The 25329-nt window shown below is 40.3% G+C and overlaps 1 protein-coding gene across 4 annotated transcripts in view; it reads left to right on the top strand.

The window, feature by feature from the left end:
* The window catches only part of EP300 (E1A binding protein p300), a 532137-nt gene that overhangs the window by 278852 nt on the left and 227956 nt on the right, over positions 1 to 25329 (top strand). For all 4 annotated transcript variants that reach the window (XM_033935072.1, XM_033935073.1, XM_033935071.1 and 1 more), the window contains exons 13-14: positions 1857 to 2006; positions 21866 to 22321. In XM_033935072.1, coding sequence (XP_033790963.1) covers positions 1857 to 2006; positions 21866 to 22321 — 606 coding nt within the window. The remainder of the gene's footprint in view (positions 1 to 1856; positions 2007 to 21865; positions 22322 to 25329) is intronic.

Here is a 25329-nt window from a genome sequence, read left to right as displayed (position 1 = left end):
GGTTTGGAAATGTTCCTGGAGGAAAAGTTCATAGTCTGTTATTGAGAAAGACATGGGCGAAGCCACTGCTTGCCCTGTATTGGTAACATGGAATATTGCTACACCTTGTGTTTTGGCCAGGTACTAGTGACCTGAATTGGCCACCGTGAGAACGGGCTACTGGGCTTGATGAACCATTGGTCTGATCTAGTAAGGCTATTTTTATGTTCTTTTGTACTCTCCAGACTTGGCCCTTTGATGGGGTATATATTCCATCACTGGCCAGAAGAGGTAAGTCTTAGCAGCAGAATAAAGAGCTCATTTGCATATAAATGCTGTGGAGACGCCAGGGAGCTCTTTACTCACCCTGAATGGAAGAGAGCTGAAATCAAGAGTTCCAAAACAAAGAGCTGGGAAAAGCAAGAGCTCCTTCTGGTTCTCAGGCGACCCTTGAGGGGAGGAATGCTGGTGAAAGCCTAACCCTCACTAAGCCTGACCTTAACCGGTTGTGTTCAAACTTGACCAGCAGGATTCAGGAGAGTCCTCAAGGAGAATGACTGATGACGGGATGGTCTGGTGGGGGGGGGATGGGGGGAACCAGTGTACTGGTGGTATCCTGGGTGATGGTGATGGGCAAATGACTGGCGGAGGGACTGGAGAAAATGACCAAAAGATCCAGAGGGAAGCAGCCAGAGGAGTTTGAAGTCCTAGGCTGGTGACTTGCGGAGGGACTGGTGGCAACCAGTGAAAAGACTGGTAATGGTACCGGAAGCAGCCAGAACTAGAGACACTTGACAAATGGTGACTGATGAGTGACTGGCGGACGGACTGAAGGCAACCAGCGGATAGACTGGTAATAGTACTGGAAGCAACCAGAAGATCCAGAAGTCCTATGAGGGTTGGAGAGGACCCAGTGGCAACCAGAGGGATCGGTGGAGATTGGAGTGATCTTTGGTGGCCAGAGTGGCCAGGGAAGTGAGTTCAGAGGAGCCTGGTCATATTTTGAAGAGCGTAGAGTAGTGATGCATGTAAAAGAACCTGATGGTGAAAGGAAAAAAAGACCAGAGGAGCCTGTTGGTGATATGGTTGAAGATGACTTTTTGGCCCATTCACAGATCCCAGGCAACTTTTCTGTTTCTGAATCTGAAAAAAATGGCTGGTAGGGAAGAAATTTTCTTCAGATTCTGTGGTCATGGATACTGTAAATAGTTTAGACATTTCATGTTTTACTGAAGGCATGAAAGGTCTGGAAAAATTTTGGAGCAAATGCTTTGAATTAAAAGGAGACTAGGTTGAAAATAAATGTAATTTTCCTCCAAAAAAAGTTGTTTTCTTGATTAGGCCAGAAACTTTTAAATTGATCCTCATATGGTAGATTCTGAATATGCAAAACAAAGCATTTTTAACCTGATATGAGACTTTGTGCAAGGCACTATTTAAGAGCTAAAGATGAAAACGTCAAAACACAACTTGGGAGCTTCAGGTACATATATCCTTCTGCATGGAGTTTGGAGAACCTAAATTATTGTATTGTAAATTAACCAATCAATCTGTATATAAGTAAAATAACAGATGAATCCCTTGCCATTTTCGCTTCTTTGAAGTAGGTTCATCTGTTGTTGTCCATTGTTTGGACTGTTTGTCTTCATATATCTGTTTATTTTAGCTGTAATTGACTTTAAAAAGCACATTTTGTAAGCTGTAGGATGTTAACATTGTCTTCAGTGAAAAACAGAGTGCAGGCTACACCTAAATTGAGTCATGCCATTTTTGCTTGTGTGTGCACAGGTTGCCAAGAACTCTGCCTTTCACTTGTGATCCCCAGAGCATAAGGACAGGGCATGTCAGATGTTACACTGCTGATTTTGTTTTAACAGGTTGGGTTTGCCTCTCGTATGCAGCAACCTGCACAGTCTCCTGCACAGACACAGTTCTTATCGCAGCCTCCATTCTCAGCATCTTCACCTGGAATGAATGCTACCAACATGCCTATAGGGCAAGTGAGCAGTCAGACCCCAGCATCCCAAGTACGTGTGTTTTTGTAGGATTTTAAATATTTTTCTAATTGATAACACTTTCTAATTGTTAACACTTTGTGGTGAGCAGGGCCAACCTAACCATTAGGGCTGCAAGAAACGGTTGCAGTCAAAACAAAATAGATCTTTACAGCCACACACTCAAAGAACCACTGATGTTTATTTTCAGAAAGGGTAGGCAGTTTTCAAATAGCCCATTTAACTGGATAAATAACTTATCCCAGGACAAGTAGGCAGCATATTCTCACGTATGGGTGACGTCATTGACGGAGCCCTGGTATGGAGCACTTTAAAAGTGCATCGCCACTTTAAGATCTTAGAAAGTTTGCGATAGCCCGAACCGTGCATGCGCGAGTGCCTTCCCTCCCAACGTAGGGTGCGCGGTCCCTCAGTTTTCTAGTTTCCATGGAGCTAGTAAGATGTGCTTCAGCTTCGGTTGAACTATTTTCTCTTTGCTTGCCTTTCCGCTCTCGTGATTTGTAAATTTTTTTTTTCTTAGTAATTTCTTCATTGATATTTTTCTTAAAAAAAACCAAACAAACCCCTATGTATAGTTTCTTATTTTTTTCTTTGCATGCTTTGGTCCTCTGGTGCCTTATGGACCTTTCTAGCCATAGAGTTTGATTTGTCAACAGCTATCTCCACGTCACGCCTGTTGACGGGTTTAAAAAAGTGCAGTCGCTGTGCTCGGGCCATTTCGTTAACCGACCCTCACCATTGGTGTTTGCAGTATCTGGGACCCAAGCACCATGCCGACTCTTGCTCCCCCTGCTCATCTCTTCAGAAACGCACCCTCAAAAACCGGGTGTGTCAACAAAGACAACTGTTCGGCTCTGCAATGGATACGGAGCCCAGCTCATCTCCGACTCTGTCTGCACCATCCGTGCCGCCCAAAACTGCACCGTCCAAGACGACACCGAGATTGGACCCTCCAATGTCAGCTCTGGTGTCACAACTTGCAGTGGGTAAGCCAGCTAAGAAGCCTTCCCCCACTCCCTCTGGGCCTCAGATCAAACCGGCAGTGAGCCAAGTCTTGTTGACCTCGAGGAGACCCAAAAAACGCTCGGCTCCAATTTCGGTGAGTACCTCGACATTAGCCTCCTCATCGCCGGAGTGCAGAGCCGCACCGTAGGTACCAGCAAAAATGCCAGCGGTACCGGTGCATTCTATTAAGCAGCAGATTAAGGAATTGCTGCATGTGGAGTTACTGGAGCAGTTGCAACTACTTCTTTCTTTCTTTCTTTCCGTATCCTCTGGGTACGGAACCGGTTTCAGAGACGATCTGGCATCGCTGTTCTTCTCAGATATCTCCCGAGATGGTGTCACTCAAATCAGGCAAGGCATTAACAAAAATGAAACATCTCCAGGCAAGGCATTAACAAAAATGAAACACCCAGTACTCGGCACTAACATCCAGCAATCCGTGATTTGGATCTCTGGGGTGATTCTGATCTAGAACCTCTTGTATCTGATGATGAGGTTTCTTCGGATTCTCATTTACCATCTTTTCAGGAGCCTACTTTCAAATCTGACATATCCTTTTTGAGATTTTTAAAGGAAATGTCTGAGTCTCTTTCTATTCCACTTGAAGCTGATTCTAAAAAAATCTAAACAGTTTTTAGATGCCTTAGATTATGACCAGCTTCCTAAGGAGTTTCTCAAGCTACCTCGTCACGACATTTTAAGAGAGACTTTTTATAAAAATATTGAAACTCCTTTAACCATCCCAGTGGCTCCTCATAAACTGGATTCACTTTATAGGGTGGTTCCCATTCCAGGGTTTGACAGATCCCAACTTCCACATGAATCACTACTGGTGGAATCAACCCTGAAGAAATCTGCAGGAGCCAGCGTTTATGCTTCAGTACCTCCTGGCAGAGAGGGGAAGACCATGGACAAGTTTGGCAAAAGACTGTTCCAGAACACTATGCTAGCCAACCAGTCTGGCAACTATGCTTTTAATTTTTCTTTATATTTAAAGCACTTAGTTAACCAAGTTGCTAAATTTCATAAATATTTGCCTGACTGCAAACTCCCTGCTTTTCAGCATTTCATCTCTGACTGACTTCAACTTCGTAAGTACCTCGTCCGCTCTATTTATGATACCTTTGAGCTCTCCTCATGTGCTACAGCCATGTCAGTGGCCATGTGACGCCTAGCCTGGGTCAAAGTTTTGGAGCTTGATGTCAACCATCAGGATCAGCTGGCTAATGCTCCTTGCTTAGGGGCGAGCTTTTTGGAGCCTCTTTGGACACGATTACCCAAAAATTATCGGCCCATGTGGGATACTCTTGTAAAACCTAAGAAATAACCTATTACTTCTCGTCCTTTCAGACAATCCTATCGGAGACGATTTACTGCAAAGCCTATGACTCCAGCTCCCTCTCAACCTAGGAGGCAACGGCCACAACAGCAACAAGCATGTCAGCAACAACATTTTGACGTGTTTCTTTGATGCATAGTCAGTGTCACCATTTTGCATCCTTTGCCTCAGCCCATCGGAGACCGTCTTCAGCTTTTCATAGGTCGATGGGAGCTCATCACCTCTGACTTCTGGGTCTTCAACATCATTCATCATGGTTATTTTCTCAATTTTCAAACCCTATCACCAGACCATCCGCCAAGCAAGTCTGTTTTGGACCCTGCACAGTCCTCCCTTCTTCTACAGGAGGTCCAATCCCTGCTGAATGCCATCGAGGAAGTTCTCCTCAGTCAGCAGAATTAGGGATTCTACTCCTGTTACTTCTTGGTTCCCAAGAAGACCGGAGGACTGAAACCCATCCTGGATCTCGGAGCTCTCAACAAATTTCTAGTCAAGGAGAAATTCCAAATGCTATCCCTCGCTCTGCTGTATTCTCTCCTCAGAACGACTGGCTATGCTCCCTAGATATCAAGTAAGTTTACACTCATATTCCAATTCATCTGGCTTCTGGGAAATACCTTCATTTTCAACTCAATCGATGCCATTACCAGTACAAGGTCCTTTCGGCCTGGCATCTTCTCCCAGTCTCTTCCCGAAGTGTCTAATAGTGGTAGCCTCATCCCTCTGATCTCACGGCCTTCAAGTATTTCCTTATCTGGACAACTGGTTAATCAAAGCTGTCTCAGGAGGTGGTCCAAACAACATCTATGACCATTTCTTTTCTTTAGATTCTAGGATTAGAAGTCAACTTCCCCAAATCACATCTCATTCCGACTCAGCGCTGCAGTTCATTGGGGCAATCCTTGACACCACTCATGGGAGCGTTTCTTCCTCCAGATTGACTTCAGACTAGAGAGTTGTGTGGGGACAGAAATCCCACACGTCCCCGTGAGGAATCCCTCCATCCCCACCCATCCCCGTGAAGAATCCCTCCATCCCCACCCATCCCCGCCCGTCCCTATAAACTTCAGAAATAGTTATTTCATTTAATTATGCTACTGAATTAAAGGCTCTGGTACAGACCCATTTACAAATAAGCAAAGACACTTTATTAATTTGGAAATATTAATTGGGAAGAATACATACTTTGTAAACAGGTTTCTACCAGAGCCTCTAATGTAAATTTAAAATATAAATACTCAGCAGATGAGTCCCCTGATGCAACTTTTTTTTTTTTTTAATTTGGGCACATATGATGCGCATGTGTAATTAATACATGCAAAACATCTGTGCCTATTTAAAAACAAAAAAAAACCAACCAACTCTACTCTTCCTGCCCAAATAGATGAGCGGCAGGAGGCTGCTTAGGGCTTCCCCTACTGCTCAGCTGTTTGAGTTTCCCCTGTTGGTGCTGCTCATGTTTCAGTCACTTTTTCCAACGCCTAATTGGATAGGATTATGACGGCCCTTTACAAAACTCATTTGCAAGCAAAATTGTTTCAACATTGATAGCCATATTCAAATCAGCCAATTTACAAGCACTACAGCAACCCACTGAATTTTAACGGCGGTTTTAGAGCATCTGGCCCTCAAAGTTCTTGAGAATCATTTAATGGGGAGCTGTGAGTTAAGCCCTTGCATTATATTAGTTGAATGCTTCCTAACATCTAGCAGCTCTTTTGATCATCTCCTCAGGCTGTTGTCCAAGTAGAAAAGTTTTAGGATCCAAGCTTAAATCAATTTCTTTCCAGTATCAATAAATTGTAGGACATGCCCACCATATATGATAAAAAGTGCATTCTCCTACACACCCTTTCTAAATCCCAGTAGATTCGATAGGATTAGGAGACACTCTAACTACATGGGTTGGGGATTGGCTGAGCGGTAGACTTCAGCAGGTGGTGGTGAACGGTACCCCATACGAAGCATCGGACGTGATCGGTGGAGTGCCGCAGGGCTCGGTCCTGGGCCCAATTCTATTCAACTTATTCATAAGAGATATGACGCAGGGACTTAGAGGAAGGGTATCACTGTTCGCCGACGACGCCAAACTTTGCAACATAGTAGGTAGAAGCTTATTACCTGATAATATGACACACGACCTACTTCTTCTGGAACAATGGTCGACTACTTGGCAGCTGGGCTTCAATGCTGGAAAATGCAAGATAATGCACCTGGGTAAGAGAAACCCGCGTAGAACTTATGTACTAAATGGTGAGACCTTGGTTAGGACCACGGCGGAACGCGATCTAGGAGTGATCATTAGCGAGGACATGAAGGTTGCCAATCAAGTGGAGAAGGCTACCTCCAGGGCAAGACAAATGATGGGATGTATCCGCAGAAGTTTCATCAGCAGGAGACCTGAAGTCATGATGCCGTTGTACAGAGCCATGGTGAGGCCTCACTTAGAGTACTGTGTTCAGTTTTGGAGACAACACTACCGAAAGGACGTGCTGAGGATCGAGTCAGTACAGCGAACGGCCACCAGGATGGTCTTGGGGCTCAAGAATCTCACGTATGAAGAAAGACTTAAGAAATTGCGGCTATACTCACTTGAGGAAAGAAGAGAACGAGGAGATATGATTGAAACGTATAAGTACATCACGGGACGCATCGAGTCAGAAGATGATATCTTCTGGCTCATGGGACCCTCAACCACCAGAGGGCATCCGCTGAAAGTCAGGGGAGGGAAGTTTCATGGCGACTCCAGGAAGTACTTCTTCACCGAGAGAGTGGGGGATCATTGGAACAGACTCCCACTCCAGGTGATAAAGGCCAGCAGCGTGACGGATTTTAAGAGAAAATGGGATACTCACGTGGGATCTTTAAGGGAGTAAACTCAGGGGGGAGGGATACTTGGAATGGGCAGACTTGGTGGGCTATAGCCCTTTTCTGCCGCTTTTTTCTATGTTTCTATTCTCCAAGGAATGTCTTATGAAGGCTAGTATAGCAGATTTTGCAGAAGACAATGCTTTTATGGCCAGTAAAAGTTCTTAAAGTTGAATAGGTTGAGACAAGAATTCCAAGTATTGTGGGTCAATGTGAGGTAGTTGTAGATCTTTCAAAAAAACCAAAAATCTATTTATAACCATAGCAGAAACAGTACACTCATCTTCTTTTCCTACCTGCCCTGCAGCAGTATACATAGCCGACCGGAAGTCTTCCCCCGTGGTCAGAGTTGATGTCGGATGGAAGGCTTTGCGTCAGTCACGTTCAGCGTGCAGGGTTCGTTGCCCTACATGCTGCATGTAACTGCAAAGCCCTTCCTTCGACGTCAGCGCAGACATCAGGGAAGACTTCCTGTTGGCTATGTGTGCTGCTGCAGGGCAGGTAGGAAATGAAGATGAGCCTCGTGGCTTGAGTTGCATCCAACCCGCAGGATCCCCGCGACCCAAAGGGGCCGTCGTCCCCATTCCCGTGCCGCTCTCTATTTCAGACTCTCATCCATCTGTGTCAGCAACTGCTTCCTCTCCAAACCATTTGCCAGACACATGATGGTTCTTCTAGGCCACATGGCTTCCACTGTTCATGTGACACCACTGGCAAAACTGCATCTTCGCACTCTTCAGTGGACCCTTGCTTCTCAGTGGTCTCAAGCGACAAATCGTCTCTCCCAACATATATCTGTGACATCATCTCTTCTGCTGTCGCTTCATTGATGAATGACCTCTTCCAATCTCTCCAGAGGTCTCCTTTTTCATTTGCCCCCTCATCACAAGGCTATCACGACCGACTCATCCCCTTATGCTTGGGAGGCTCATATGGGCGATCTTCAGACTCAAGATCTTTGGACCCCCAGGGAGCGGAAGTTTCACATCAATTTCTTGGAACTCTGAGCAATGTTTTATGCCCTCAAGGCTTTTCAACATCTCCTCTGCCCTCAAGTCCTCCTCCTTTGCCCAATCAAGTAGCAGTGTACTACATAAACAAGCAAGGAGGCACGGGCTCTCTCCTGTTGTGTCAGGAAGCCCAAAAAATCTGGACTTGGGCGACAGCTCGCAATCTGTTCTTGAAAGCTGTCTATATTCAAGGGGAGAAGAATTCCCTAGCAGAAAACCTCAGCAGAATTCTACAGCCTCACAAATGTATTCTCAACTCTGCAACTCTCCAGTCCATCTTTGCTCAATGAGGCACTCCTCAGATAGACTTGTTTGCAGCTCCTCAAAGCCACCAATTGCCCCAGTTTTGCTTCCGGTTTTAGTCTCCTCTCTGTCTGGTAGCAGATGCTTTTCTCCTGGATTGGACGGGCCTGTTTCTATATGCATTCCCTCCAATTCCTCTCATGTTGAGAACTCTGTTCAGGCTCAAGAGAGAAGCAGCCACCATGATTCTCATTGCTCCACGATAGCCCAGGCAACATTGGTTTTCCCTTCTACTTCAACTCAGCCCCAGGGAGCCCATACCTCTTCCAGTATTTTCCTATTCTGCTTACTCAGAATCAAGAATCACTTCCACATCCCAACCTGGGGATCCCTGCACCTGACAGCTTGGTTTCTCTCGGGCTGAATCCATCTCAATTACATCTTTCTCAGCCTGTTCGTCAAATTCTTGATGCATCCAGGAAACCAGCTATTCAACAATGTTATCAGCAAAAATGGACTCTGTTCTCTTCCTGGTGTCTTCTCCATCATCATAATCCAACTTCATTATTAGTGGATTTGGTTTTGGATTATCTGTTTCATCTCTCTGATTCTGGCCTCAAATCTACATCTGTCAGAATCCATCTCAGTGCTATTACAGCTTTTCACATGCCAGTTGAGGGTAAACCTCTTACTGCTCATCCTTTGGTCTCCAGATTCATGAAAGGAATTTTCAAAGTGAAACCACCTCTCAAACCTCTCCTGTTGTCTGGAACCTTAATGTAGTCCTTTCCAGTTTAATGAAGCCAGCATTTGAACCAATGGCTACAGCTCATCTTAAGTTCATCACCTGGAAAGTGGTTTTTCTTATTGCTCTCACTGCTGCCAGAAAGGTCAGTGAGTTACAAGCCTTAGTAACAGATTCACCCTTCACAGTTTTTCATCATGACAGAGTGGTTCTGCGTACACATCCAAAGTTTCTTCCAAAAGTTGTCACTGACTTTCACCTCAATCAGTCAGTTGTTCTACCAGTGTTTTTTCCTAAGCCTCATTCTCATGCTGGAGAAAACTGCTCTGCATACTTTGGACTGTAAATGAGCTTTAGCCTATTACATTGACCGGACAAAGCCTCATCCACTATCTCCCCAATTGTTCATATCTTTTGATCCAAACAAGTTGGGACAGCCTGTTTCCAAAAGAACGATTTCCAACTGGCTGGTTGCCTGCATCTCGTTTTGTTATGCTCAGATTGGACTGGCACTAGAAAGTCATGTCACAGTCCATAAAATTAGAGCTATGGCAGCTTCTGTTGCTTTCCTCAGATCTACTCCTATTGAGGAAATCTGTAAAGCTGCCACCTGGTCCTCAGTTCATACATTCACTTCTCACTATTGTCTGGAATCTTTTTCCAGATGAGATGGGCACTTTGGCCAATCTGTATTACAACATTTATTTTCTTAAGGCCAACTCTCCCACCATCCCACTTCTGTTAGCTTGGAGGTCACCCATACATGAGAATATGCTGCCTGCTTGTCCTGGGATAAAGCACAGTTACTTACCGTAACAGGTGTTATCCAGGGTCAGCAGGCAGATATTCTCGCAACCCGCCCATCTTCCCGGGTTGGCTTCTTAGCTGGCTTATCTTTACTGAGGGACCGCGCACCCTACGTCGGGTGGGAAGGCAATTGCGCATGCGCAGTTCGGGCTATCGCGAACTTTCTAAGAATTTAAGTGGCGATGCACTTTTAAAGGGTCTGTACCGGGGCTCCGTCATTGATGTCACCCATATGTGAGAATATCTGCCTGCTGTCCCTGGATAACACCTGTTAAGATAAGTTAACTGTGCTATTTGTACATTGCCTTTGTTTTTGTGCGTGTGTTTGTGATACATACACAACAACATTTAATATTTAAAAGCATGATTTTTTTGTGTGGGATTAGAGTTTGAAAGTTAAGGAGGGGCTAGGCTAAGGCTGAAGGTTCAGCTAAGGCATCAGATACTCTTGTACCAACCCTGGTGATGAGTTATTATTGAGAAGGTTATACTCAGTTTATTCCATCACCCAGGTTCCTCAGTTCTGAGTGTCGGACATTGAGAGCACAGTGAGTGTGATCTTTGGCGATCAGGAATTTGAATGAAAATGAATGGTTGAAAAGAAATCAAGGGGCAGGCAGGCACACAAAAACTATTTGGATTAAACTCCTGATGAAAGTCTAATGTTTAGTGTCATGCCTTAGCAGAACGTCCAAGCCAAGTATTAACAACTAGACAGTGGCACACAGTTTCTTTTTTCACAATGTGGAAACTGCTCATGTTCAGAATTTGAGTGTCATGTGAGTTGTCTCTGCTTAAGTAACAGTGGATGTGTGCTCCATCTCTTTGCCACAGGTGTAGGATGGTTGGACTAGTAGCATCTTGAGGGAGAGCATGCCTTTTGGTACTTTTTCTAAAATATGAACTCCTGCTTTAAGCTACTTGTGCTCAATTTACCTAAATTTGTGAGGTTCCAGGCTCATGGGTTAGCTTTTCCAATTGTCAGAGGATCTGGATTACATCTTTCCCATGCCCACCTTGGACGCATTGGTCATGGTAGTCGCCAATAATACCACTGCTTGTGGAAGATAACACTGCCTTAAGGATCCCTTCAGTCAGACGATAGATACTGTCAGAAGATAGATAGTGTTGATACTGTTCATCACCTCTACTGCCTTAGAGGTTCAGGGGCTATCTGGCTAGGGCACTGCTCCAGTGGGTACAGCAGCACCCACCCTCTTCAAACTCAGCTTGATTTGAGTTGGGGGTAGCCTTCCTGGCAAACTTACTTGTCTTTGTGTTCAAGCTTGGTAGCTTTGGTAGTCGGAACTCTTCACCAGCTGTGGCTGTGTAGCATTGGATTGCTGAAGCTGCCTACAAAAGACTTGTCTTTGTCAGCTGCCCTTTAGGGGTCATTTCTGTTTATTGAAGACTTTGAAAAGCTCGTGAAGGACCTGGGGGAGGTATATCTTGCATATATATATGCAGCGGTCAGACTGATTATTGGGTTGAAGTTTGACCATGTATCTCCTTCTTCTTACCGACTCCTGCATTGGTTGCCGATGGAGGCACATGTGAAGTTTAAGTTTGGATGTTTTGCTTTAAGGCACAGTTCGGCTTAGCCCCTAAATATATAACTGACCTTTTCTCCTTCCCAACCAACAAACATAAGAGAAGCTCACACTTGAATTTTGTATCTCCACCGGTTAAAGGATGTAAATTCAAAAGTCACCACCAACATCTTCTCTCATATCAAGCAGCATTATGGGGTAAAGACCTGGAACAACTACTTATGCTAGCTAATTCGGGGAATTTAGGAAATACCTAAAAAATATCTGTTCCTGAGCTACCTCGGCTACTGATTTGTACAATCTTTCCCACTTAACTGATCCCTAGAACTACAATTCACTAGTATTAACTTGTCAATTCCACTCAATTTGTACTATTTTAATCATTGTAAACCGCATAGAACTTCACGGTCCTGCGTTATATAAACTGTTATTATTGTTATTATTATCTTTGGAGAATTCTGAAAGATAAACCCTTATGGCCTCTTGTGGTATTAGTGGTAGCATTCCTTGTGCAGGGGCTATGTTCCAGGAAGTCTGCATTAAGTGGTCCTGCCTCAAATGTTCAGAAAGGGCTGCCAAATATCCCAGAGACAATGGGGGCTCCACTAGCCATGATGCTTTCTCAAAGGAACCCCAGTGAGGTTCAGGGGATTCCTCCTGGTTTAGTGCAGGTAGGAAGCTAGCTCAGTCTTTTTCTCTGGAAGTGGACCATATTCACCTTCGACCAATGGATCCTGGAGAGGGTTCATGATGGTTATGCCTTAGAGGAATGTGTGGCCTAGTTTCCAATGGAAGACACCTGGCTACCTCATTCAGCTGGAGGCCATGACATATGTGCATCAGTATCGTTTGTATGTGGTTTCTACAGAGGTCTGAACTGAAGATTCTTGGGGCTTTGCTAGATAAATATTGACTAGCTTCTTGCTGCATCCCTTGTTAATACTGGTGAGGTCACTGGGAACTGTCCTTTTTGTACTTCCATTAAATGGTTGGAGGATGCAAAACATTGGTATGGACTGGTCTAGTCAGACTTAAAGAAAGATAATTTAAGAGTAAATTTTGACTTGCTCTCTGATTGTTTGATATGTTCTTAGACAAATAGGGCATCTCTGTTCTATTACTATTAATTATTTCTATAGTGCTACCAGACATATGCAGTGCTGTACAGAGTCACAAAGATAAAAATAGTCCCTGCTCGAAAGAGGTTTCAATCTAAACAGCCAAGGCAGACAAAACAGGATGTCATGGATACAGTTCAGGGGAACGGTTAATCAGCTGGCTGGGATGGTGGGCAGGGTTAAGGATTGAAGGCTATATCAAAAAGGTGGGTTTTCAGTCTGCTTTTAAACAAGGTAAGGTAAGGGCTTGGCGGACAAACAGGTAATTTATTCCAGGCCTAGAGGGCAGCTAGATGAAAGGAACGAAGTCTGGAATTGGTAGTGGAGGAGGAAGGGTACAGCTAAGAGCGGCTTATCTGAGGAACAGAATTCTCTGGGTGGCATATAAGGAGAGAAGAGAGAGATTGAGGATCAGTAGAATGAATACACTTGTAGGTCAGCAATAGGAGCTTGAACTGTATGTGGGTAGGGAGCCAATAAAGTGACTTAAGGAGAGGGGTGACATGAGTTAATGTTCATGAGTTCATCAGATGGGTGGAAATCCAGAGCACTTTGATACATGTTAAATGTTGCGTTCCATCTTGGGGGCTTGAAACATAGTTGTAGAATGCTGCCCCTGGCTATTCTACCAGAAATTAAGCCCTTTCAATGGGGGGCGTGGCTTAACGCGAGCACGGATGGAAGTGTGATCGTGAAGCTCCTCACCATCCAGGCAATGAAATATAAAAAAAAATTTTTTCCTTCAGAATAACTTCATAGAAAATATATAATAAAAAAGCTGAACAAAAGATAAAAGATAAAATCCTAATTTGCTGCAGTTGAAGTGAGGTATGTGGTGACAGGAATCGGAAAGGCAGAGAGCCGTTTGTATTTCTCGGCGGTTTCATGAAACTTGAATTGCAGCGCTGAGACTGTGAGGAGAGTGTATGAGTGACTAACGAGGTTAGTGAAGGAAATTTGTGTTCCTGACATGATATAACTGAACCCAAAAAGAAAAGAAAATATAGAATTGAAAATTATCCTCCTTTGACGTTGCTGGAAGGGAGATTGAGTAACTGAGGAAGAAGAATACCGGCATTTTCTCTCAGTAATTAAGTGCCGAAGTGATGTAAACAAATAAATAAATAAACAAATAAATATCAGCTTACTAAAATAAAGAAGTACTGAATTGAATATTACTTTCCTCTGACAAAGCTGCGATTGGGCTTATGAGAGAAGAGACAGAGGAAAAGATTAACGGAACTTTTTAAAAACTGAAGCAGCAAGACATCGAGGCAGTTGAGAGACGCTGTGAATAAATAGAATATAGTTGCTTCAAGATTGCCAAAATAAGAAAATAGTTGGATGAGGTGTTGCTCTCCTCAGTTGGGGCTGCGATTGGGCTTGTGAGAGGAGAGCTAGAAGAAAGGACTATCAAAAATTTTTTATTTGATCAGCGCTGAAGCGGTGTGTCATCAAGGAAGAGTGACTTCCGGATATAATGAATTAAATCTATGAAAGACCTAACTAGTCTGAGAGAGATCTAAGAGAAGGAAAGATTGTTAGACTGAGTGTTCCCCTCCTTCATTGAGACAGTGAAGAGGCTTAAGGGAGAAGAACCATAGAAAAGGATTACCGGTTTTTTTTTTTCAAAGCAATAGAACTGGAAACAAATAACTGACAGTTACTCAAAAGAATACTGTAATAGAAGATTTGAATCTGTTTAAAGATTGAGATGGTTTAACATTGATTTACATGACCAAAGTGAGAAAAGTAAAAGAATTTCAAACCGATATAAGTAAAAAGTTGAAAAATATCAATCTTTGAAATATGATAGCTATAAAATAACCTTCTTGTCAATATTAAAGTGATAAAGTCCCTAAAAGAGAAATATTCAAGATTGGGACAGAAAACTGAGAAAAGGAAAGGGAAAAAAAAGAAGGAAAAGACTAAAAAAATTCTACTTCAAAAGATAGAACCAAATCCTGGAAGAAAAGGAATTAAAAACTTAAGAACACCAAACCTAAACCTAAGAGATTAAATTTAAGAAAGAAAATAACCAAGAAAAAGAAAACAACAACATGGCAAGCACCAGACAAAACAAAAATGAGGCTGGTACATCTGCAAAAAGACAGAAACAAGATCAAATAACACCAAGCAAGATACCACTTCCTATTGAAGAGCCAGACATATTAAGTAAAGCAGAAGTTATGGAAGAACTAAGACAAATCAAACAAATGCTTAAGGAAACTATAACTAATATGTCTGAAATGAAAGAAGAAATTTTAAACATTCATAGACAAATGGAAGTTAATAACAAAAGAACAACTGAATTAGAATCAAAAATGGAAATAATAGAAAGTGAATCAAAAAGATGTAAAAATGACAGCCTGGAATTAAATAAATTGAAAGATCAACTGGAGGACTATGAGAACAGAGGAAGAAGGAAAAACATTAAACTTTTTGGAATACAGGAAAATTTAGAGGGAAAAAATACTATCCTTTTCCTTGAAAATTTAATTCCAAAAATATTACAACTAGACTTGAAACAACCAATTGAAATAGAAAGAGCACATAGAATCCCAACCAAAAATTTAGAAAACAAAGGAAAGCCAAGACCGATAATTTTCAAAATGCTTAGATACCAACAAGCATTAGAAATATTAAATGCTGCAAAAAAAGATAAAAACCTAAATTATAAAGGATCTAGAATATGGTTTTTACCAGACTTTGCCAAAAATACAGCAAATAAAAGAAAGAGACTATTAGACATGAGACCTCAACTAAAAGAAAAAGGATTTAAATATGGTCTATATTATCCGGCGAAAATGAGAGTTTCATCTGGAGACAAATCCTTATATTTTGAGGATCCAGAAAAACTAAAAGATTTTCTTTCTAAACCAGAACCTATGATATTTTAACATAGAACATTAAGATGGTTTTGATGACTCTATGAAGAATACAAGATACAGGAAAAGTATTAAATAACACATTAAATATATGCTTAAAATAAATTTTATGTTAAGATCATAATACTAAGGAAATATAAATTAAAAATTGTTCAAATGGATAATGATACATTAATAAATGTTATGGAAAAATGATTAAAGATATTAAAGATTAACATAGATAGATAGAAGGGAAATTTGTTTGAATATTTAATAATGTTTGCCTGAGGGGGGGAGAATGTTCGGGTTACAGTTCCAATGTGTATCCTTAAGCAGCCAATGTATTGGGTGGGAAAGGGAGGGAAAAAGAGAGTATTTACTAGAATGATTAAGGAAAAAATAAATAAGGGATTAGATACTTTAGGGGTAAATATGTGTGTCATGAAAGAAATTTTTTGGATTTTAAATATGAAAGAAGAGGGGAAGAAAAATATAATGAAAAGTATTAAAATGTATAATGTCTTTTAAAATATATTCTATTAATGTCAATGGCCTGAACCATGTAATTAAAAGAAAAAAAGTATTAACATTTTTAAAAAAGCAAAATGCGGATATTTACTGTCTGCAAGAGACCCATCTTAATATGAAGGAATCACAGAAACTATCAGGTGGATGGATAAAGGAATGTTTTTATGCTCCAGCAGTGGATAAAAAAGCAGGGGTTGCAATTCTTATAAATAAAAAATGTATGGCCAAGACTAAGGTAAAAAGTTCAGATCCACATGGAAGATGGATACATATTGATATAGGTATGGGAAATGATACCCTGACGTTGTTCAATATATATGCCCCTAATTCAAATCAATCAGAATTTTTTAAAAAGATACAAAATATGTTTTTACCACTGGCTGCCTCTAATTTAGTGGTGGCTGGAGATTTTAATGCTGTAATGGATCCATTATTAGATAAAAAACCAGGTAAAAGTATTAAATCTTTAGGTCTAGATAATTTGGTTCAAACATGTGACTTGAAAGATATATGGCGTATTCTTCATTTTAATGATCAGGAATATTCATTTTGTTCACAGGTTCATAAATCATTTTCAAGAATAGATTATATTTTTGTTTCAACAAATAAAGTGCAACAGGTGATTAAAGCCTCCATAGATCCTATTATTATTTCGGATCATGCGGGAGTATGGATAGAATTACAATTAGATCAAATAGAAAATGGTAGACCTCTTTGGAGATTCGATAATGCATTGCTTGTGGATGACAAATTTTTGAAAAATTTTAAAACACAAATTAATGAATTCTTTCAAATAAATTTAGTGGAAGATACATCTATAGAAAATGTATGGGATGCATTTAAAGCAACTATGAGGGGAAATATTATATCATATTCAGCTTTTATTAAGAAACAGATTAAAAAACAATATATAGAATTAGAAAAAGAAATAAAAATATTAGAAGCTAAATTGGTAAATAAATGGGAATATGAAGTTTTGCAAGTTCTTTTGAAAACAAAAGGTAAATATAATGAATTAACTTCAAAAATGATAAGAAAAGATCTATTTTCCAAGCAAACAATGTATTATGGAAATTCTAATAAGGCGGGGAGATTATTGGCAAACTATCTTAAAGCAAAAAAAAGGAGAACTAATATTAATGGAATAAAAGATGATAATGGTATAATAACAAATCAAACAAATACAATATTAAAACAATTTTTAAAATTTTATAAGAACCTGTATTCTTCTGAGCCTTGTTTGGTGAAACAAAAAGAGGGAAAAAATTTTTTAGATTTAATTAATGGACCTAAAGTTCCTGATCATATAAAACGAAGTTTAGAAGAACCTATATCATTAAAAGAATTAGAAACAGCATTGAAGTCTCTTAGAGTTGGATCCGCTCCAGGTGGTGATGGTTACACAGTAGAATTTTATAAAACATTTCAAAATATCCTTTCCCCACATTTACTAAATTTATATCAGACACAACTTATAAAAGGTAATATCAAAGGTACTATGGCTGAATCAATAATAATTGTTTTGCCTAAGCCAAATAAAGATCCTACTTTGGTTTCGAACTACAGGCCTATATCTTTGATAAATGTTGATAATAAACTTTTGGCGAAAATTATGGCTTTGAGATTAGCCAAAGCTCTCCCACATATTATAGATATGCATCAAACGGGTTTCGTTGCTAAAAGACATTCCTCCAATAACTCTAGACTATTATTTCACATGCTAAACTTATCAAAAAAAATGGATGAACCGGCTTTTACAGTTTCATTAGATGCTGAAAAAGCATTTGATAGAGTAGAATGGAATTTTATGTATCAGGCTTTAGAATGGTTTGGTATAGGTTCTGGATTTATACAAATGGTAAAAACTTTGTATAGCTTCCCAATTGCAAGACTAAATATTAATAATAAGATATCTGATGGTTTTCAATTGCAGAGGGGAGTTAGACAAGGCTGTCCGTTATCTCCTTTGTTATTTGATGTTGTATTAGAACCCTTATTGTTAGCAATACAGCAAACGAGAGAGATACAAGGTATTCCATATTCAGATATGGAATATAAAATTTCGGCTTATGCTGATGATATTTTGCTTTATTTGAGAAATCCAGAGTCAACCTTATCTTCTTTATTGGAATTAATTGATAAGTTTGGTAAATTTTCAGGTTATAAAATTAATTGGAATAAATCAGAAATTATACCCTTGAATGTTCATTGTGTAAAAGGATTATTTGATAATTTTCCATTCATATGGAAAGAAGAAGGATTTAAATATCTTGGCATTCAAGTTAAAAATACAATTGAAGATACTGTAATAGAGAATGAAAAATATGTTTTAAAAAAAATTACGGAGTTATGTGAACAATGGAACCCATTACATATTTCTTGGTGGGGAAGAGTTCAAACTATTAAAATGATGATATTGCCTGTAGTTTGCTACCAAATGAGTATGATACCTATTTATTTTCAGGGGTCCTTTTATAAAAAACTTAATAGAATTTTAACAAAATTTCTTTGGCTTGGTAAAATACCTAGAATAGCTTTAGTAACTTTACAAAAATCAATTAAGGAGGGAGGGGTAAATTTTCCAAATTTCTATAGGTACCATCAAGCCTATATTCTACGTCAGGGTATGTATTGGATCCTCCCAGAACTTATAGATAATGCACCAGATTGGTTATATTTGGAATGGCGCCTTATGTTTCCCCTAAATTTAGTTCATCTGCCAAGTATTAATATACCCAGAAGATACAGAGAAAATAAAATAATAATGGATACTTGGAAAACGTTAAGATTTATAGATAAATTAACACCTATCCCAATATACAAATCAACTAATCAATCTATATGGATAAACTCCAAGATCAAAATAGGCGGAGCTCAAATCCTTTGGAAGAACTGGATTATTGCAGGCATTAGATCTCTAGACGATATTATCTCAGAAGGTAAACTGCTGGATTTTTCACAATTGCAACATAGATTTGGTCTTAATAAAACACAAAGTTTTAAATGGTTGCAATTGAAGCAGACTACAGATCTAGATTGGTACTTCAAAATGTATAGCTTTATTTTGTGGAGCTCTCAGATACCTACTCCGTTGATCATTAAAGATTATTCAAACGGTTTTTGTAGGCAAGGGTATCAATCATTGAGCTCCACCTTATCGTAATAGTACTGTTAGAAACAAGTGCTAAATGTTGAACAGTGATTTTTTAGATAAAGCACTTATCTTTTTTATGGTGGCTTCTATTATGCCTCGTAGTGTGCGCTCTGTGCCCGTGTGCGCTCTGTGCCCAACGGGACCCGTTTCGCCCAAATCAAGGCTTCTTCAGGGGTCTCTCGAATTGCTGTTAACACAGAGAAAAGTATTTCACTTAATGAAAAACATTTTGTTATGACTTTTAAGAAAGCGTGTACTCACTGTGATTACTTGTAGCGACTTCATCAAAATGGCGTTAGCAAGAATTGAACACCAACGCATGCGCTATATAGACGTGTCAATTAAACTACCCCTGTGTATCTTAAAGGGACAATCAATAATTTTCAATTGAAACTGCTACTGTGACACTAGATTAGAAAAAAACACTCCAGTCCATATTCACATTCAGACCGGCAGGTTTTAATGTGCCTTATGTTTCCCCTAAATTTAGTTCATCTGCCAAGTATTAATATACCCAGAAGATACAGAGAAAATAAAATAATAATGGATACTTGGAAAACGTTAAGATTTATAGATAAATTAACACCTATCCCAATATACAAATCAACTAATCAATCTATATGGATAAACTCCAAGATCAAAATAGGCGGAGCTCAAATCCTTTGGAAGAACTGGATTATTGCAGGCATTAGATCTCTAGACGATATTATCTCAGAAGGTAAACTGCTGGATTTTTCACAATTGCAACATAGATTTGGTCTTAATAAAACACAAAGTTTTAAATGGTTGCAATTGAAGCAGGCCATTCAGGTTGGGTTCCCTGAATGGAAAACATTGAACAATCAATATAGTTTAAAGTTCTTATGCTTTAAAGCAGACTTCCTAGGACATCAAGCCGCATTGTGGTATAAATTAATATCTGGATATTTGAATAAAAAACCAAAAAATGGACTAAGAGACATTTGGAGCATTGAGATTGGACATCAGATTAATGCATCTCAATGGCCACTAATTTGGTCTTGGAGAATGGGATGTACAGTGTCAGCATCTATGAGACAAACTTGGTTTTTTTTATTACATAGAGCTTTTTGGACCCCTACACGTTTGCAAAAATTAGACAGTTCTAAATCCAATAAATGCTGGCACTGTAATCTAAAACCAGGGACATTAGATCATTTATTATATCATTGTCCCTATATAAAAATTTTTTGGAATTCAATTTGGCCACAAATTAATAAATTGATGGAAAATTATATTGCAATATCATATGATACAATTTTATTTGGAACAATGATGAGAAAAAAAAGTCAAATTTCACCAGAAAATAACAAGCTTTTATTAATTATGACAGGGGTTGCCATTCAACATATAACTAACAACTGGAAGAATTACAAAAACCTAAATTATACATTTTGGTGGAATACAACATGTCACATATTTAAAATGGAAAGAACAATAGCAATACAAAGGGGGACATATACTAAATTCACAAAAATATGGGGGCCATTGGCAAAATACTGTAATGAATAAATAATAGAATATTTCTTCTTCTTTTCTTCTTTTAAGGATTTTTTTTTTTATGACACACATAAAGGGGGGGTAAGGAAAATAATTTATACATAATATATTATAATATATTATATAAAATGTAATATATGAATGAAAACTAATAGAAGGGTGGGGGGAGGGAAAAGAGATAAAATTGATGTAGAACATATTGTATTAGATATTTAAAATGTTATTGAATATCCATCAATTGTATTCTAATATGTTGTATAATTTTGATAAAATTCTGAAATATTATATTTAAGTAATAAAAGGGTGGGGGGAGGGTGAGGGGGAAAATCAAATTTAGATATATAATGTACTAGATATAAAAGTGATACTATGCAATTATCAATTGTATTTTAAATATTATGTACACTTTATGTAAAATTTGAAAATAAAAAATAATGGGGGAAAAAAAAAAAAAAGCCCTTTCAATGGCATGTTCTCAATTCCTAGATTTTAGATCCAGGATTGAGGTTTTGTAAAATAGAGTGACAGTATATTAAATCGGTAGGTCAGGCAGCTTGACTGCTTTTTGTATTGCACATCTTTGGCCTAATGATTTAATTTTCTGCATATTCAATCAAGAAGGGAAAAAAATCCACAACAAATATCACAAGCAAAATTTTGTACAAAATTTATGAGTTTCTGTATTTTTAATTAACTCTTCTGGTTAAAAACTCCACCGCACTCTGCACAGGTTTATTTTCCCTGTTGATCTTTTTCTCTGCCTGAAGCTTGAAAATTGTTCAAGCAAACTGAGTTACTATAATTTTACATTTTAATTTTTTGAGGTTTTTTTGTCAGCCAGATTTTGGCCTCAAATTTTAAAAAAAATTTTTTAAATAGTTTTATGTCACTTGGGAGCACAGGCTCCTGCTTTAACTAGATTAATGGTGCACTGGGTGATAATATAAAGCTCTTATGTGGTCTTGCAGCGTTCAACATAAGCGAATACACAATTGTGTATGAGAACTTTGTTCATTAATAAGGTGATCTTGTGTACATGTTTACAATGAGAGAAGATTTTCATTTTGAAAGATTTCTTTTTTTCTTTTTACTTAACCACTTGTATTTTTTTCCTAACAGGCATCTATGGGCAATCCTTCACTTCCGGTGAATTCACCTGTCATGGCTCCGGGTCCTCAAGGAAACCAGATTCACTGCCCACCTCATTCTCAGCCCTCTATGCACCATAATTCCCCTTCCCCTGTACCCAGTCGTACCCCCACGCCTCACCATACTCCTCCAGGCATGGGCTCTCAGCCGGCGACAGCTGCATCTACTGCAGCATCTCCACAGGCAATACCTCTCGGACCATCACAGCCTATGCAGCCCCGTCAGACACAGACCCCTACGCCACCCCAGACATCAGTACCACCCCAGATTCCACTTAGCTGTTCATCAGATCATCCACAGACTCAGCAGCAACAGCCACCTTCACTGCCACAACAACAGTCACGGCCTCCATCGCAGCCCAGCATGATGACATCTGTGCCTACACCAACAGCCCCACTACCACCTCATCAGCATCCCAGCACACCTGTAAGCAACATGCATTATTTCATTTGAATTGTGAAAGATTCAGAACCATGAGTGTTTGTCTTAGTATTTGTTTACTTTTTAAAATGGTGGAGTCATTGGCTTCAATCCCTGTTTGATCATCTGGTAGTTGTCATAATGAGCATTATCCGAGGACAAGCAGGCATTTAGTCTCACATATGAATGATGTCAACCCTGGCATGGACAGTCAAAAATTGTACTGTCACTTTAAAATTTTAAGACTACCCGTAATATGTGCGTGCTGATGACCTTCCCGCCCGACATCAACTCATTGTACCATCTGTTTTGTGGAGCTAAGGAGTTGCTTCACTGCGCTCTCTTTAGTGTGTGCCTCAATTTTTACATTTTGTGCCTTGATCTATTTTACCTTTTTCTTATCATTTTTCTCATTCCTGATTTCAATCTTTTTAGAACATTTTCATTTTTCAGGTCTTGTTCCCCTCCAGGGCCTCTCCCTCTCCTGGGAGCTTTAACGATTTATGGCTACTTTCTTACTCGAGCTCCCTCACTATTGAGTCCTTTGACCTTGTGTCAGTTGTTTTCCTAGCAGTGTCCAAGGCACCTAGCGAATTCAAGAATTGCTCTCGATGTAACCGGATCATTTCGACTGCAGACCTACATTTTTTGGTTTGTCCAATGCCTTAGGCCTGAATACTGGGGCATCATCTGCAATCTTTGTGCTTGTTTACAAACTAGAACATTAAAATCAAGGAAGCTTCAATACGAGAAGACATCAAAAGCATCAGATATGCCTGAGATTCTGATGCTCATAGTACCCCAGCATCAACACCAGCTTCGGCTGCATTGACTTCTGAATTGGCTCCGTCGGCACCAGAGTAAATCAGTCCTCTCCATGGTCCACCGTCTGCTTTCTCCTTATTGATACCACCATCCTCTGATGTTAGGAAAAAAAAGCACGGACATGGGTTACAACCAACTCTAAGTCCTCGTGTTCTTCTTCCACCTAGACTCATTCCAACTGTCAATGTTGAGATGACCATTCTCCTTCACTTCAATTGTGCTCTCCTCAGTATATATCTCCACATCTGAGTTCACCAAACTCTTCAATACCTAGAGGCTTCAGCTCCTTTGGCACTGGTGGCAAAATCGGTACTGGTGTCATCGGTTCAGGACCAGCTTCAGCTGCTTTCTGTAGGAGTTTTCTACCAAACTACAACCTCCATCGATGCTTCCTACATCTGGCCCGATAAAGGCATTGACCACTTGCCAATCTTGAGTCTTTATATTAAGTTCAGTCCTCTCCTCTTCATTGCACTCAGCTACCACATCATTCATCAATGGTACAATCATCCTTGTGGTGTTCCCATAGTTCCATAATAACATAAGAAAAGCCTTACTGGGTCAGAGCAATGGTCCATCGAGCCCACAAGCCCGTTCTTACGGTGGCCAATCCAGATCACTAGTATCTGGCCAAAACCCAAAGAGTAGCATCCGTTCAATGCTACCGATCCAGGGCAAGCAGAGGCTTCCCCCATGTCTTAATAACAGATTAAGGACTTTTCCTCCAGGAAATTATCCAAACCTTTCTTAAAATCAGCTATGTTATCCGCTTTTACCACAACCTCTGGCAAAGCGTTCCAGAGCTTAACTATTCTCCGAGTGAAAAAAATATTTCCTCCTATTGGTTTTAAAAGTATTTACCTGCAGTTTCATTGAGTGTCCCCATGTCTTTGTAATTTTTGACGGAGTGAAAAATCGATCCACTTGTACCCATTCTACACCACTCAGGATTTTGTAGACTTCAATTATATCTCCCCTTAGACTTCTCTTTTTCAAGCTGAAGAGCCCTAACCTTTAGAGTCTTTCCTCATACGAGAGGAATTCCAGGACATACGCTAGCATGGTTCCTGGAATAGCAGGAAAATCATTGGATAACTTTGGAAAGCATTGTTTTCAAGCTTCTATGTCACTAATAGTCATAAATTACCGTATTTTTCACTCCATAAGACACTTTTTCCACCCCCAAAAAGAGGGTGGAAATAAGGGTGCGTCTTAAGGAGCGAATATAAAAAATACCCTGTACCATTTTTTTTTCCATCTTGGCTCCCAGCTTGCTTTCTATGCTTCTGCCTTGGTTCCCTTGTTCTTTTCTGGCAGCGGCAGAGTGGTGCACAAGGCTGTCTGGTTCTGCGCTGCACTCCGAATGCTGACGTCAGTTCTTGCGAGTCGTGCGAGAGCTGATGGCAGCCATTCGGAGTGCAGCACGGGGCCAAGCAGGCATGCAAAAAGTTTGTGCCTGTGTTGTAAACCGCTCTTCCGCTGCTGGAAAAGAGCTGGTGAGTGAAATGCCTTCATCCTCAGAAGTTCTTAGCCACTTGTATTCAGCATTCTCATTTTAGCAAAAAGGGGCAAGTTAAGGAGACGGGACGCCCGGCAGCAACGTGCCTTCATCCTTGCAGGGACATGCATCGATGGCCGAGTCAGCGTGGAAAGCGACAGTGAGGCTTGGGAGCTCCAGTGGCATGAATATGTCGGGAGCGTGAGTGAGGTGCATCACATCATTATGCCCAGTGAAGTGCCTCCATTCTTGGGAGTGCCCAGCCACCTATGTCAAGCGTTTTTGTTTTTTCATTGGCAGAGTTACAGCAGCGATCTGGATCAATAAGTACAGAAAAGCGTGCAGCTCTGGGAATAGGGTAAGGCTGAAGCCGCTGCACATGGAGCTGCCACGTGGCTTCAGCCTTTCCTTATTTCGTGGTGACTGGGTAGACGGAAGGCTGGCTTGGGGCTGGCTGGTTGGCTGGCTACCTTGGGGCTGGCTGGCTGGCTGGCACTAGATGTGCCTACCATTAGATGTGCCCACCACTAGATGTGCTCTGTACCCTTTCCCGGCCTACCACTAGACCACCAGAGGGGGGACAGGGTACAGGGCACACCATTTGGTTCAGAACTTTTTTCTTGGTTTTTCCTCCTCTACAGGTGAGTGCGTCTTATGGTTAAGTGCATCTTATGGAGCGAAAAATATGGTA

This window comes from Geotrypetes seraphini, chromosome 2 (genome assembly GCF_902459505.1).
Source record: "Geotrypetes seraphini chromosome 2, aGeoSer1.1, whole genome shotgun sequence".
Classification (NCBI taxonomy): Eukaryota; Metazoa; Chordata; class Amphibia; order Gymnophiona; family Dermophiidae; genus Geotrypetes; species Geotrypetes seraphini.
This window is presented reverse-complemented; position numbering and strand designations above follow the sequence as displayed.